Source organism: Anomaloglossus baeobatrachus, chromosome 7 (genome assembly GCF_048569485.1).
Source record: "Anomaloglossus baeobatrachus isolate aAnoBae1 chromosome 7, aAnoBae1.hap1, whole genome shotgun sequence".
Classification (NCBI taxonomy): domain Eukaryota; kingdom Metazoa; phylum Chordata; class Amphibia; order Anura; family Aromobatidae; genus Anomaloglossus; species Anomaloglossus baeobatrachus.
Window position 1 is genome coordinate 288,207,543 of NC_134359.1, and position 13,619 is coordinate 288,221,161.

The 13,619-nt window shown below is 43.2% G+C and overlaps 1 protein-coding gene across 3 annotated transcripts in view; it reads left to right on the forward strand.

The window, feature by feature from the left end:
- The window catches only part of CACNA1H (calcium voltage-gated channel subunit alpha1 H), a 300,253-nt gene that overhangs the window by 187,392 nt on the left and 99,242 nt on the right, over positions 1 to 13,619 (forward strand). For all 3 annotated transcript variants that reach the window (XM_075318332.1, XM_075318334.1, XM_075318333.1), the window contains 5 exons: positions 2,327 to 2,482; positions 8,465 to 8,555; positions 9,171 to 9,379; positions 9,546 to 9,980; positions 12,166 to 12,266. In XM_075318332.1, coding sequence (XP_075174447.1) covers positions 2,327 to 2,482; positions 8,465 to 8,555; positions 9,171 to 9,379; positions 9,546 to 9,980; positions 12,166 to 12,266 — 992 coding nt within the window. The remainder of the gene's footprint in view (positions 1 to 2,326; positions 2,483 to 8,464; positions 8,556 to 9,170; positions 9,380 to 9,545; positions 9,981 to 12,165; positions 12,267 to 13,619) is intronic.

The following is a 13,619-nucleotide window of genomic DNA, read 5'->3' on the forward strand; positions in this document are numbered from 1 at the left end:
CATCCTTGTATATACTGTCTCCCTCCTGGGACCCTTGTGGTGTATACTGTCCCCTTGCTGAGCCCCTCCTGGTATACACTGTCCCCCTTCTGGTATAAACTGTCCCCTTCCTGGTATCTACTTCCCCCCTTCTGTTATATATGTACCCATCCAGGTAAATGTCTCCATTCTGTCTAATGCAAAAAACAACAACACTGTACTCACCCTCAATGACTCCCACGTTGCACAGCGTCCTCCTGTGTTGCCAGCGCACAGTGGCCGGCAGCTTTCATCGGCGTCGGTGCTATTGCAGCGCATAACGTCACTACACATGACGTCCTCAGTCACTGGGACGCAGATGAAAGCTGCCGTCTTCTGTTTGGCTGGCAGTGTGTATCGCAGTACAGGGATCTGAGGGGTCTCTGCCCCGCAATGCATTTCAGATGGATGTGCAGCCTCGGATGCATATCCAGCTGAAGCTGGGGTCTGTGGGCCCCCTGCACCCATGAACCCGGTCGTAATTGCAATCCTTGCAACTACGATCATTTAGAGTATCCATCACCCCAATACTTATAGAGTATCTATCGGACCATGTAGTTGCTATTGGGCCTGTAAGTAACGGGAACCAAGACCATTGATCATTGAAAGGAAAGAAGGTAGAAGAGCACCAAGTGCCCCCATGCTTAGAGATGTGGTACTGTCAGCAAACACTAGAGAAGCCCCTATTTTAATCCATATTATGGGGGTCTGTTTAAAATGTAAAAATTGTCATGATCTTGGAAGGAGAGAAGATATCTAAGACAAAACCCTCTGTCTTATTATCAGGATAATACCTGACGGGTTATTCCCTGGTATAATAATCGGGGTCACGGCCAAGATCTTTAATCCCAGAATTAGTATTTATTCACTGATTTTGTCTTGGACACAAATTAGTCGTCGGCTCCGCAGAGAGAAGCTTCCAGAATTCAGCATTCATCTTAATCTTTTTGAAGAAGATTTAGAACAATCTGTTTGTTAGAAGCGCGGCCATATTTCTACAGTGGGCGCTCGACGCCTAATTAACTTCATCATTAAAAAGAAATACCTTTGATGCTTTCCAAGAGGAGGCAGAAAGTCTGATCCTGGCATCAACACCCAAAATCTAAGAAAATAACCCACAACAAAAGGAGGCGGAAATCAGATCCGTCCTTCATCACATCACACTACAGAGAACCAGAGGCAGACATCACTGTCAGGTGACGACTGCTGATATCTGGTGGATGGAGACCATTCAATCAGGATCAGTTTACTTTATACTTTATTTTACCTCTTTTCCCGATTTGTTAGAATTAATCAAATATAATGCTTCAACCATTATGAATCTACAATTAATCTACTATAAGGCTATGTGCCCACGGGACTCTGTATCTGCGGATTTTTCTGCATCAAAATCCGCAGCTTTCCCCCGGAATCCGCACCTTTTCATAGGTGCGGATTTTGTTGCGGATTTTGCAATTTTTTTTTTTATTTTTTTTTTAATTCAATTGAATAGGCAAAATCCGCACGAAAATCCGCAACAATAATTGACATGCTGCAGATTTTTCCGCACGAAAATCCGCACGATTTCCTCTGCAGAAAAATACGCAGCGTGGGCACAGCATTTCCCAAATGCCATAGAAATGGCTGGGGAGTAGCTGTGCTGCAGATTTCTGGAAAATCCGCGGCTTTTCCGCGAGAAATCCACGGCAAAATCCGCGCATTTTCCGCAGCGTGGGCACATAGCCTAGTACTGCCCCCTAGGTGTGCAAGAATATAACTACTATAATACTGCCCCTTATGTACAAGGATATAACTACTATAATACTGCTCCTATGTACAAGAATATAACTACTATAATACTGCCCCCTATGTACAAGAATATAACTACTATAATACTGCCCCTATGTACAAGAATATAACTACTATAATACTGCCCCCTATGTACAAGAATATAACTACTATAATACTGCCCCTATGTACAAGAATATAACTACTATAATACTGCCCCTATGTACAAGAATATAACTACTATAATACTGCTCCTATGTACAAGAATATAACTACTATAATACTGCCCCTATGTGTAAGAATATAACTACTATAATACTGCCCCTAAGTACAAGAATATAACTACTATAATACTGCCCCTATGTACAAGAATATAACTACTATAATACTGCCCCCTATGTACAAGAATATAACTACTATAATACTGCCCCCTATGTACAAGAATATAACTACTATAATTCTGCCCCCTATAATACATGAATAGTTATCAGTACACCCGTTTATATATTACATTGCTTTTTCTGCTTTTCCCGTCTCTCAGATTCTTACCCAGGAGGACTGGAACATGGTCCTGTATAATGGAATGGCTTCCACCTCGTCCTGGGCGGCTCTTTACTTTGTGGCTCTGATGACGTTCGGAAATTACGTCCTGTTTAACCTTTTGGTGGCCATTCTGGTGGAAGGTTTTCAGGCGGAGGTAACGTTACCGGTCTAGGGTGTATTTAGAGGCAGACATATATAGGACTGGGGACATTGGGGGGGGGAAACTTTCATGGTTTTGTGTAGACATCTTATAGAAGTCCACATGGCCAGGAGGCACTACGATTGCTACTGACATGACCCACTGTTATTCAGGTGCCATTATAATGATACCAGATAGGTAGGTGAGGACAGAGCCCAGTAGGGGACGCCGTCGTGTCAAGATGGAGAAGGCTCCTGAAGATATAGTCCAGAGCATTAAGTGGGCATGATATATCCATGTCACATTAATGCCGCAATCTACATACACATAAGAGTGGCTGGCACGCTCTGACTACAGAGAGAATTATGGGCCCGAAATGGGTAATAAAAGTTACAAGACTTCCAGGAAATGAAGCCCCCTCGCCCCGGACCCCCTCCTTCAATGCTGACTATTCCCATTTTTCTGCTAACCCGGAGAAATTTGCCAAGTGATGATCTAAGTCTTGAAATAACCTTGAAGCCTCAGTAAGGAGTGGAGGGTGATAGAGACCGTCTTTAGCACCTCGTTAACATCACCCAAGTCTTCGGCTAATTAAAAAAAAAATAAAAAAAAATTCAATTAGTCATCAAAGTATTCATCAATTCTGTGAAGTTTTTACAATATCACAGAAGGAATGGACATTAATATGATAAATCGTCCATAGCCCCCTCAACAGCCGGGCACTTCGAGCATCAAATTAGCGTAAATGTCGAAAAAGATAAAGTCATTGTATGGATGTAATAAAGTAATGGACTGTAGAGTATGTGATGTATCGCTGAGCTCAGATCATCGGAAAATTACAGGAGGAGATAAGTAACGGAACGATTAAAAGAGGATATGGATTTGGGTTTTTTTTTGTTAATAAAGTTTCCTTTGTTCTATACAGAAAACAGGAAGACAGTTCTATCTGTGCCTACATCATTTACAAGTAGATGCAGGAAGACAGTACTATCTGCATAATAAATATATAGGTAGCATCAGAGAATAGTATTATATGTGAGACAGTAAATCATAGTCATCATTCGCAGGTCGGGAAAATAAAAGAGTACTATCAGTACTCTTGAAGACAAGGAGGCAGAACTATCTGTGCCTACATCATTAACAAGCAGATACAGGAAGACAGTGCTATCTACCTAATAAATATATAGGTAGCATCAGAGAATAGTATTATCTGTGAGACAGTAAATCATAGTCATCATTCGCAGGTAGGGAAAATAAAAGAGTACTATCAGTACTCTTGAAGACAAGGAGGCAGAACTATCTGTGCCTACATCATTAACAAGCAGATACAGGAAGACAGTACTACTTACCTAATAAAAAATATATAGGTAGCATCAGAGAATAGTTTTATCTGTGAGACAGTAAATCATAGTCATCATTCGCAGGTCAGGAAAATAAAAGAGTACTATCAGTACTCTTGAAGACAAGGAGGTAGAACTATCTGTGCCTACATCATAGACAAGCTGATACAGGAAGACAGTGCTATCTACCTAATAAATATATAGGTAGCATCAGAGAATAGTATTATCTGTGAGACAGTAAATCATAGTCATCATTCGCAGGTAGGGAAAATAAAAGAGTACTATCAGTACTCTTGAAGAAAAGGAGGCAGAACTATCTGTGCCTACATCATTAACAAGCAGATACAGGAAGACAGTACTACTTACCTAATAAAAAATAAATAGGTAGCATCAGAGAATAGTTTTATCTGTGAGACAGTAAATCATAGTCATCATTCGCAGGTCGGGAAAATAAAAGAGCACTATCAGTACTCTTGAAGACAAGGAGGCAGAAGTATCTGTGCCTATATCATTTAAAAGTAGAACAGGAAAACAGTACTATCTACCTAATAAATATATAGGTAGCATAAGAGAATAGTATTATCTGTGAGACAGTAAATCATAGTCATCATTCACAGGTAGGGAAAATACAAGAGTACTATCAGTACTCTTGAAGACAAGGATGCAGAACTATCTGTGTTTACATCATTTACAAGTAGATACAGGAAGACAGTACTATATGCATAATAAATATATAGGTAGCATCAGATAATAGTATTATCTGTGAGACAGTAAATCATAGTCATCATACACAGGTAGAGAAAATAAAAGAGTACTATCAGTACTCTTGAAGACAAGGAGGCAGAACTATCTGTGCCTATATCATATACAAGTAGATACAGGAAAACAGTGCTATCTACCTAATAAATATATAGGTAGCATCAGAGAATAGTATTATATGTGAGACAATAAATCATAGTCATCATTCGCAGGTAGGGAAAATAAAAGAGTACTATCAGTACTCTTGAAGACAAGGAGGCAGAACTATCTGTGACAAGCAGATACAGGAAGACAGTACTACTTACCTAATAAATATATAGGTAGCATCAGAGAATAGTATTATCTGTGAGACAGTAAATCATAGTCATCATTCGCAGGTCGGGAACATAAAAGAGCACTATCAGTACTCTTGAAGACAAGGAGGCAGAAGTATCTGTGCCTATATCATTTAAAAGTAGAACAGGAAAACAGTACTATCTACCTAATAAATATATAGGTAGCATCAGAGAATAGTATTATCTGTGAGACAGTAAATCATAGTCATCATTCACAGGTAGGGAAAATACAAGAGTACTATCAGTACTCTTGAAGACAAGGATGCAGAACTATCTGTGTTTACATCATTTACAAGTAGATACAGGAAGACACTACTATATGCATAATAAATATATAGGTAGCATCAGATAATAGTATTATCTGTGAGACAGTAAATCATAGTCATCATACACAGGTAGAGAAAATAAAAGAGTACTATCAGTACTCTTGAAGACAAGGAGGCAGAACTATCTGTGCCTATATCATATACAAGTAGATACAGGAAAACAGTACTATCTACCTAATAAATATATAGGTAGCATCTGAGAATAGTATTATATGTGAGACAATAAATCATAGTCATCATTCGCAGGTAGGGAAAATAAAAGAGTACTATCAGTACTCTTGAAGACAAGGAGGCAGAACTATCTGTGACAAGCAGATACAGGAAGACAGTACTACTTACCTAATAAATATATAGGTAGCATCAGAGAATAGTATTATCTGTGAGACAGTAAATCATAGTCATCATTCGCAGGTAGGGAAAATAAAAGAGTACTATCAGTACACTTGAAGACAAGGAGGCAGAACTATCTGTGTTTACATAATTTACAAATAGATACAGGAAGACAGTACTATCTACCTAATAAATATATAAGTAGCATCAGAGAATAGTATTATTAGTATTATAACAGAGAGACAGTAAATCATAGTCCTCGTTCGCAGGTAGGGAAAATAAAAGAGTACTATCAGTACTCTTCAAGACAAGGAGGCAGAACTATCTGTGCCAACATAATAAACATGGAGCAATATAGAAACAGACTGTCTGTACCTACACCAATTTACAAGAAGAAACAGTAAATAATGTTCATCATTTACAGAAAGAGACATGATGACCATACTATCTTACAAGTAGAAACAGGAAGACAGCACTACCTGTACCTACAGCACTTACATAGTGAAACAGAAAGACATATCTGTGCTTATAATCATTTACAGAACAATAATTAATATTTACAGAAAAGGACACGACAACAGTGCTATCTGTACCTACATCACTTACAGGGAGAAAGTACTACCTATGCTTAAAGCATTCACAGGGAGAGACGGGAAAGAGTACTACTAGTGCATATATCATTTGCAGGGAGAGACAAGGAAGCAATCATATCTATACTTACATCTTTTACAGGAAGAAACAGAGATAAAATATTTTCTGCACTTAAAACATAGAGAAAGAAACAAGAAGACAGCACTATCTGTTATTACATAGTTTACAGGAAGAAACAGAGGCAGTACTAGCTCTACCTAAATCATATACAAGGAGTAACAGAGAGTACTATCTGTGCTTACATCATTTACAGGGAGAGACAGTAAAACATATAAACCGTTTACTGGAAGAGACAGTACTATCTGTACTGACAGTGCTAACAGGTCAGGCAATCAGCACTAACCGTGTCCGTATAATTTAAAAGGAGAGACTGGAATCCAGTCCAATCTGTGCCTATATTATTTACAGGGAGAGATAGGAGGCAGTACTATCTGTGCCTATATCATTTACAGGGAGAGGTAGGAGGCAGTACTATCTGTGCCTATATCATTTAGAGGGAGAGGTAGGAGACAGTACTATCTGTGCCTATATCATTTACAGGGAGAGGTAGGAGACAGTACTATCTGTGCCTATATCATTTACAGGGAGAGGTAGGAGACAGTACTATCTGTGCCTATATCATTTACAGGGAGAGGTAGGAGACAGTACTATCTGTGCCTATGTCATTTACAGAGAGAGGTAGGAGACAGTACTATCTGAGCCTATATGATTTACAGGGAGAGATAAGAGACAGTACTATCTGAGCCTATATCATTTACAGGGAGAGGTAGGAGACAGTACTATCTGAGCCTATATCATTTACATTGAGAGATAGGGGACAGTACTATCTGAGTCTATATCATTTACAGAGAGAGGTAGGAGACAGTACTATCTGTGCCTATATCATTTACAGGGAAAGATAGGAGGCAGTACTATCTGTGCCTATGTCATTCACAGGGAGAGGTAGGAGACAGTACTATCTGTGCCTATGTCATTCACAGGGAGAGGTAGGAGACAGTACTATCTGTGCCTATATCATTTACAGGGAGAGATAGGAGGCAGTACTATCTGTGCCTATGTCATTCACAGGGAGAGGTAGGAGACAGTACTATCTGTGCCTATGTCATTCACAGGGAGAGGTAGGAGACAGTACTATCTGAGTCTATATCATTTACAGAGAGAGGTAGGAGACAGTACTTTCTGTGCCTATATCATTTACAGGGAGAGATAGGAGGCAGTACTATCTGTGCCTATGTCATTCACAGGGAGAGGTAGGAGACAGTACTATCTGTGCCTATGTCATTCACAGGGAGAGGTAGGAGACAGTACTATCTGTGCCTATATCATTTACAGGGAGAGATAGGAGGCAGTACTATCTGTGCCTATGTCATTTACAGGGAGAGGTAGGAGACAGTACTATCTGTGCCTATGTCATTTACAGAGAGAGGTAGGAGACAGTACTATCTGTGCCTATATCATTTACAGTGAGAGATAGGAGGCAGTACTATCTGTGCCTATGTCATTTACAGGGAGAGGTAGGAGACAGTACTATCTGTGCCTATATCATTTACAGGGAGAGGTAGGAGACAGTACTCTCTGTGGCTATATCATTTAAAGGAAGAAATAGTGAATATTATCAGCACCTAACACATATACAAGGGAGAGAAGAAAACAAGCACTATCTGTATTTACATCATTTACAAGAAGAAAATTGGATGAAGTTTAATCTGTAATTATATAATTTCCAGGGAGAGACCGGGAGACAGTACTTTCTGTGCCCACATCAAATTATAAGACTTACATTTACTCAGAGAGAAAGGGAGGATTTACTTTCTTTGCCTACCTAATTTACAGAGAGTTACAGGACGGTCTAACCTTGTGCATGTAATACATTTACAGAAAGAGACAAGAAGACAGTACTATCTGTACATACGTATACTGTACAAGTATATCATGTGATTTTCACTAATATTTAACGAGATGCAAAGTAGCAAATGTTCAAAACATACAATACATAGGTCCCTCACCGGTTAATAAGCAGAGCTTTGTAACCCTGTGATAAGCGGGTGTTGGACTTATCGCTGACACTCTACACGGTTAATTCCGGCACCGGCACGACTGTGTAAGACAGATTAGAGACGTTTCATCCATCAGCCGGAGATAAAACTGCGAAAGTCGCAGACGCAGCAGAAGTGAGATCTGTGTTGTTCCTGTCAGACGTCAGGCGATGCCATCTCTTACATGATCCCATCACTCATCCCTTTATCTGTACGCCAGGGGGATGCCACAAGGTCAGACACCGACGAGGACAAAATATCCACCAACTTCGATGAAGATTTGGAGAAGCTGAAGGATCTACGGACTACAGGTGACGGTGGTGATATAGTCTCCGTGATTTTGGGAACGGATGAACTTCTGTACCAAAAACGAGAGTTCAGATTGGGGTTATGGAGTCTGAAAAAGGTGTCTAAGGGGGGGAAGTAACGACCATATTTGGGGCTCTGTGATGACGTCACATCAGTGATGACATCACTCATGAGATTGCTGAAGCCAAATCACTGGCCACGTGCATACATGGAAGTGTCACCAGAGGGGCCAGTAGGACCAGTAAGGACCACCAGAGCCGACCTGTTACTTTATAACTAGGGATGATGGAATACCTCAAATATTCGGCTTCGCGAATATTCGACGAATAACTCACCGCTATGTGAATATTCGATGCGCAATGTAAGTCTACGGGAAGCCCGAATAGTTCTGAATAGTTATTATTCGGGCTTCCCATAGACTTACGTTGCACATCGAATATTTGCGAATAGCGGCAACCTATACGGAAAATATTCGCGAAGCCGAATATTTGAGATATTTGAGGTAATCAATCATCCCTATTTATAACATATCCCTTTAAGTGTAATTTCTTCCACATCTCAGACATATGAGATTCCCTTTAACCAATCCTTACCCTTGTGTCCTCGGTCCTCTACAGAACTGAAGATGTATTCCCTGGCAGTGACCCCTAATGGGCACCTGGACCCTCGGTGTGCCATGCCCCCTCCCATCATCATGCGCACAGCTGCCACACCCATGCCCACGCCGAAGAGCTCCCCGTGTATGGACTCCATACACGCCTACGTGGATTCGAGGAGAGGCAGTAATGTGTCTATGGATCCATCAGTCTGCGATCAGAAGTCTCTGGTGGGTCTCCATTCTTCTGTATGGGATTCTTAGTGGTTTTTACCCTCTTTGTGGCATTAAGTGGTCCTTCATTGGGAAATTTTCGAAAAATTTTAGGCCAATGTACCAGTTAAACAAGTAGATTGTGTGAATTCAATGTTTATTTTTTATTCCTTACCTCCTCCAGGCTAGTGTCCGAAGCTCCCCATGTGCTCCTTGGGGCACCTACAGCAACTGGGGGAGCCGGCGGTCCAGCTGGAACAGCTTAGGTCGGGCACCCAGCATCAAGAAGAAGAGCCAAACTGGGGAAAGGGAGTCTCTCCTCTCCGGGGAAGGCAAGGGCAGCACCGATGAGGATTCTGACGACTGCAAGAACAGCTCGGTGGGCAGGATATCCCTCCATCGTCGGGCAGGATCTCTAGACACTCGGGGGTCCTTGGAGATCCCAGAGCTTTTACAGGTTCCCACCTTACGACACTCGCTAAGCGTCAGCCCTTTGGCCATGGTTCCCGCAGACTACCAAGACTGCAATGGAAAAACGGTGCACGTGCCGAGCGATCTGTTTGTGAGGGTGGACAAGCACAAAGACGATCCTGCGGACTACGAGGACGACCTTGAAGACGTGAGTCCACACAACACGCGTTCTAGGCCCAGGCAGCACATCTTACGGTCACCCGTTCTCCACCAATCACTCACGGCTAGAGATGGGCAGACACGCAGAAAACCGGGACCAGTGGGTCCCTGCTAATTTTTTTTTAAAAATCTGGTTTCGGTCCGGAATTCGGTTCCCATATAAGTCTATGGGAACCAGAATCCAGCAATTAAAAATGTTGGTGGAAGGGATGGGGGAAAAGGAGCGCAAGTGGTGTACTCACCGAAGCTCCGTGTCATGGCGGTCCGCTGCTTCTAGGTCGCGCATTCACTTCCGGAGCTGCATGCGTCTAGATTGTGCACTAAAAATAAAGGTAGATGCTAGAATGTACGGGCTCCTTCCAGGTATGACATAATTTGTCACGTGATGGGGGGGGCGTGTTCAAACTGCAGCCCGGTTTAGAATAAATATTATTTTTCTAAGTCCACGTGGGCATGGAGTTGTTGATAATAGAAGCGGGGGTCTGGGGGTAAGACCCCCTAGATGGAAAGGAGAAGGATGAGCAGATCTCTATACCCGCGATTATTTGTTCTTCTCTGCTCATCCTGATCCTCCTGCTCCATGCAGCAGGTTGCTCAGGATGAGCTGAGCCCACGATGATGTGTCCTTCTCTGCTCATCCTGAGCCTCCTGCTTCATAGTTCATCAATCAGGAGGTTCAGCATGAACTGAGCCCGCGATGATGTGTCCTCCTCTGCTCATCCTGAGCCTGCTGCTTTATGCAGCAGGAGGCTCAGGATGAGCTGCGCCCGTGATGATGTGTCCTCTGCTCATCCTGAGCCTCCTGCTTCATGATTCCTCAATCAGGAGGCTCAGGATGAGCTGAGCTCGCGATAATGTGTCCTCCTCTGCTCATCATGAGCCTGCTGCTTCATGCAGCAGGAGGCTCAGGATGAGCTGCGCCCGTGATGATGTGTCCTCTGCTCATCCTGAGCCTCCTTCTTCATGATTCCTCAATCAAGAGGCTCAGGATGAGCTGAGCTCGCGATGATGTGTCCTCTTCTCATCCTGAGCCTCCTGCTTCATGATTCCTCAATCAGGAGGCTCAGGATGAGCTGAGCTCGTGATGATGTGTCCTCCTCTGCTCATCCTGAGCCTGCTGCTTCCTCCAGCAGGAGGCTCAGGATGAGTGTGATGTGTCCTCCTGTACCCATCCTGAGCCTCCTGCTTCAAGATTCATGAAGCAGGATGCTTCTCAGGATGAGCTGCGCCCGCGATGTTTCCTCCACAGCTCATCCTGGGCCTCCTGCTTCATGAATTACGATTCTGACCCGCAGACAGCGCCTGTCATTGGTTGCTTTCAGACGCTGTGACACAGGCTGGGGGCACGTCTGACTGCAACCAATCACAGAGGCCAGGCCGGCCGGTGGGCGGAGAAAGCAGTGCATATGGATGAGCAATAATGAGCGGCCCAGGAAGTGAAGGAAAGGCCCCGGGAGCAGTGTACAGCCGCGCCTGAGCCTCTGTAAGTATAAAGCGCTTGCTTCAGTCTTTTTATCTTTATTTTATCTTTATTTTTTTTACATTTCTCGAGTCCTGGATCCGGATCAAACACCCGGCACACGGGCACCTTTGAGACGGCGCGGATCCGGACTTTTACAGTCCGGGTCTGCCCATCACTACTCACGGCCCCATCCTCTCATTTTCAGGAACATAGACACATCTAAGCTCAGCGTTCTTAATTACTTCTTCGTTAACGGTTCGTCTGGGAAGAGGAACATGTTGAGTAGCATACATTCATTGTATTAATCCTTCCATCGTGTGCTTACCGCGGCAGTAACCCAGCAACTAATTAATACTCATTTCTGTTACAGGAAATATGGCGCAATTAAGTTTTATTTCTCGGTTACATCACATTCGGCTAATTAATCTCGATGTTATAATTATTCCGGCTCCATGCAGCCTTTTTTTTCTTTTTCATGGAGTCTTATACCCGGTCTTAAAATTAAAAGTTTCTGCTCAGCGTGGTATGCCGCCTGAATGTGGAGAGTTTTGGCTTAAAGGCTTAGATACCTCACTTGTACCTCCTGCGTCTAATGCAAAATCTGTGAGGGTCTGGAGGACTACCCCTATACACCCACCCTATAACCAGCTTGTGCTAAACTGTCACGTCAGAATATGGACTAATCTTTGCCTCTCGTCTTTTGTGGTTGCAGAGTTACTGTTTCCGTCTCCGCAAGATGCTAGAGCCTTACAAACCCAAATGGTGCAAGACCCATGAAGACTGGTCACTTTACATGTTTGCTCCTCAAAACCAGTAAGACTCATCTAACAAGTTTGTAACTTAAGATTTGACCCATCTACTAAACATAACCTTGTCTTAAAGGGAATCTGTCAGTAGGATCATCGCTCCTCAGCTGCAGGCCTTAAAAAGTTGAAAAAAATGATACTGTCATGGTTCTGATCCATGGTGCTCTGCTCTCCAGCATAGCCGGTGTTCTGTTTTTTATTTTGCACCGGTGGACGGGTGGTTTCCCATCCTCGGTTCTTGCTTTGGTGTTGGGAGGGACCTCTCTCCAGGTGCCTCGTTCCTGGTGATTGCTTAGCTTCATTAGGGAGCAACCGCACCCGAAACGCCACCAGTCGTAGTCCCTGCCTGCAGCAAGTGCTCTGGCTCCCATTTGTGCTTTAATCTTGTCCTCCTGCTCCAAATCTGTTGTTACCTCTCTCCTCCCGTGAACCTGACTCTGACATTGTTTCCCAGCTCCTGACCTTCAGCTTGTAATCTGACCTCGGCTCCGCTGTTCCCCAGTGTACCATATGTGACTTCCTGGCTTCTGACCTCTGGCTTTTACCCTGACCTCGCCTCCGCTTCCCCCCCGTGTACCTTATGTGACTTCCTGGCTTCTGACCTCCGATTTGTACCCTGACCTCGGCTCCACTTTTCCTCAGTGTACCTTACATGACTTCCTTGCTTCTGACCTCTGGCTAGTACCATGACCTTGGCTCCACTTTTCCCCAGTGTCCCTTACATGACTTCCTGGCATCTGACCTCTGGCTTATACCCTGACCTCGGCTCTGCTTCCCCCCAGTGTACCTTACATTACTTCCTGGCATCTGACCTCTGGCTTGTGATCTGACCTCGGCTTTGCTTCATCTCTGTGTTCCATATGTGACCTCCTGGCTCCTGAGCTCCGGTTTATTTGACTTCCCCTTCACTAGTTGCATCTGGTGACACCTAGTGGTAATTCGTCACGGATACCTTGATAGCTGCGATTCGATGTCCAGAGAAGTCCATGTTTTTCCTAATATGTAATTGAGCTGTTAAGATCTATGGGCTGGACATAGATCTCCCGGAGAAGCTACCTTCAGAGTTTATTGTAAATGAAAGGGGGTGTTATCAGCGTGAGACATGTAGATCAGGAGAACAGATTGTCAGTCATTACATGTCTCACACTGGAAATGTATGTCCCCGCCCATAGATCTTAACAGCTCATTTACACATTAAGAAAACTCTGGATTTCTCTAGAATAAGTCAACAGATCGTAGATCATTTTATTCAACTTTCTATGCCCATATAGACAGCTTATCCATCACAATGGGTAGCTGTTGGATGTATTATCATTCAGCTAACAACAATCTCTCCCAAGTCCCCCATACATAGGGACGC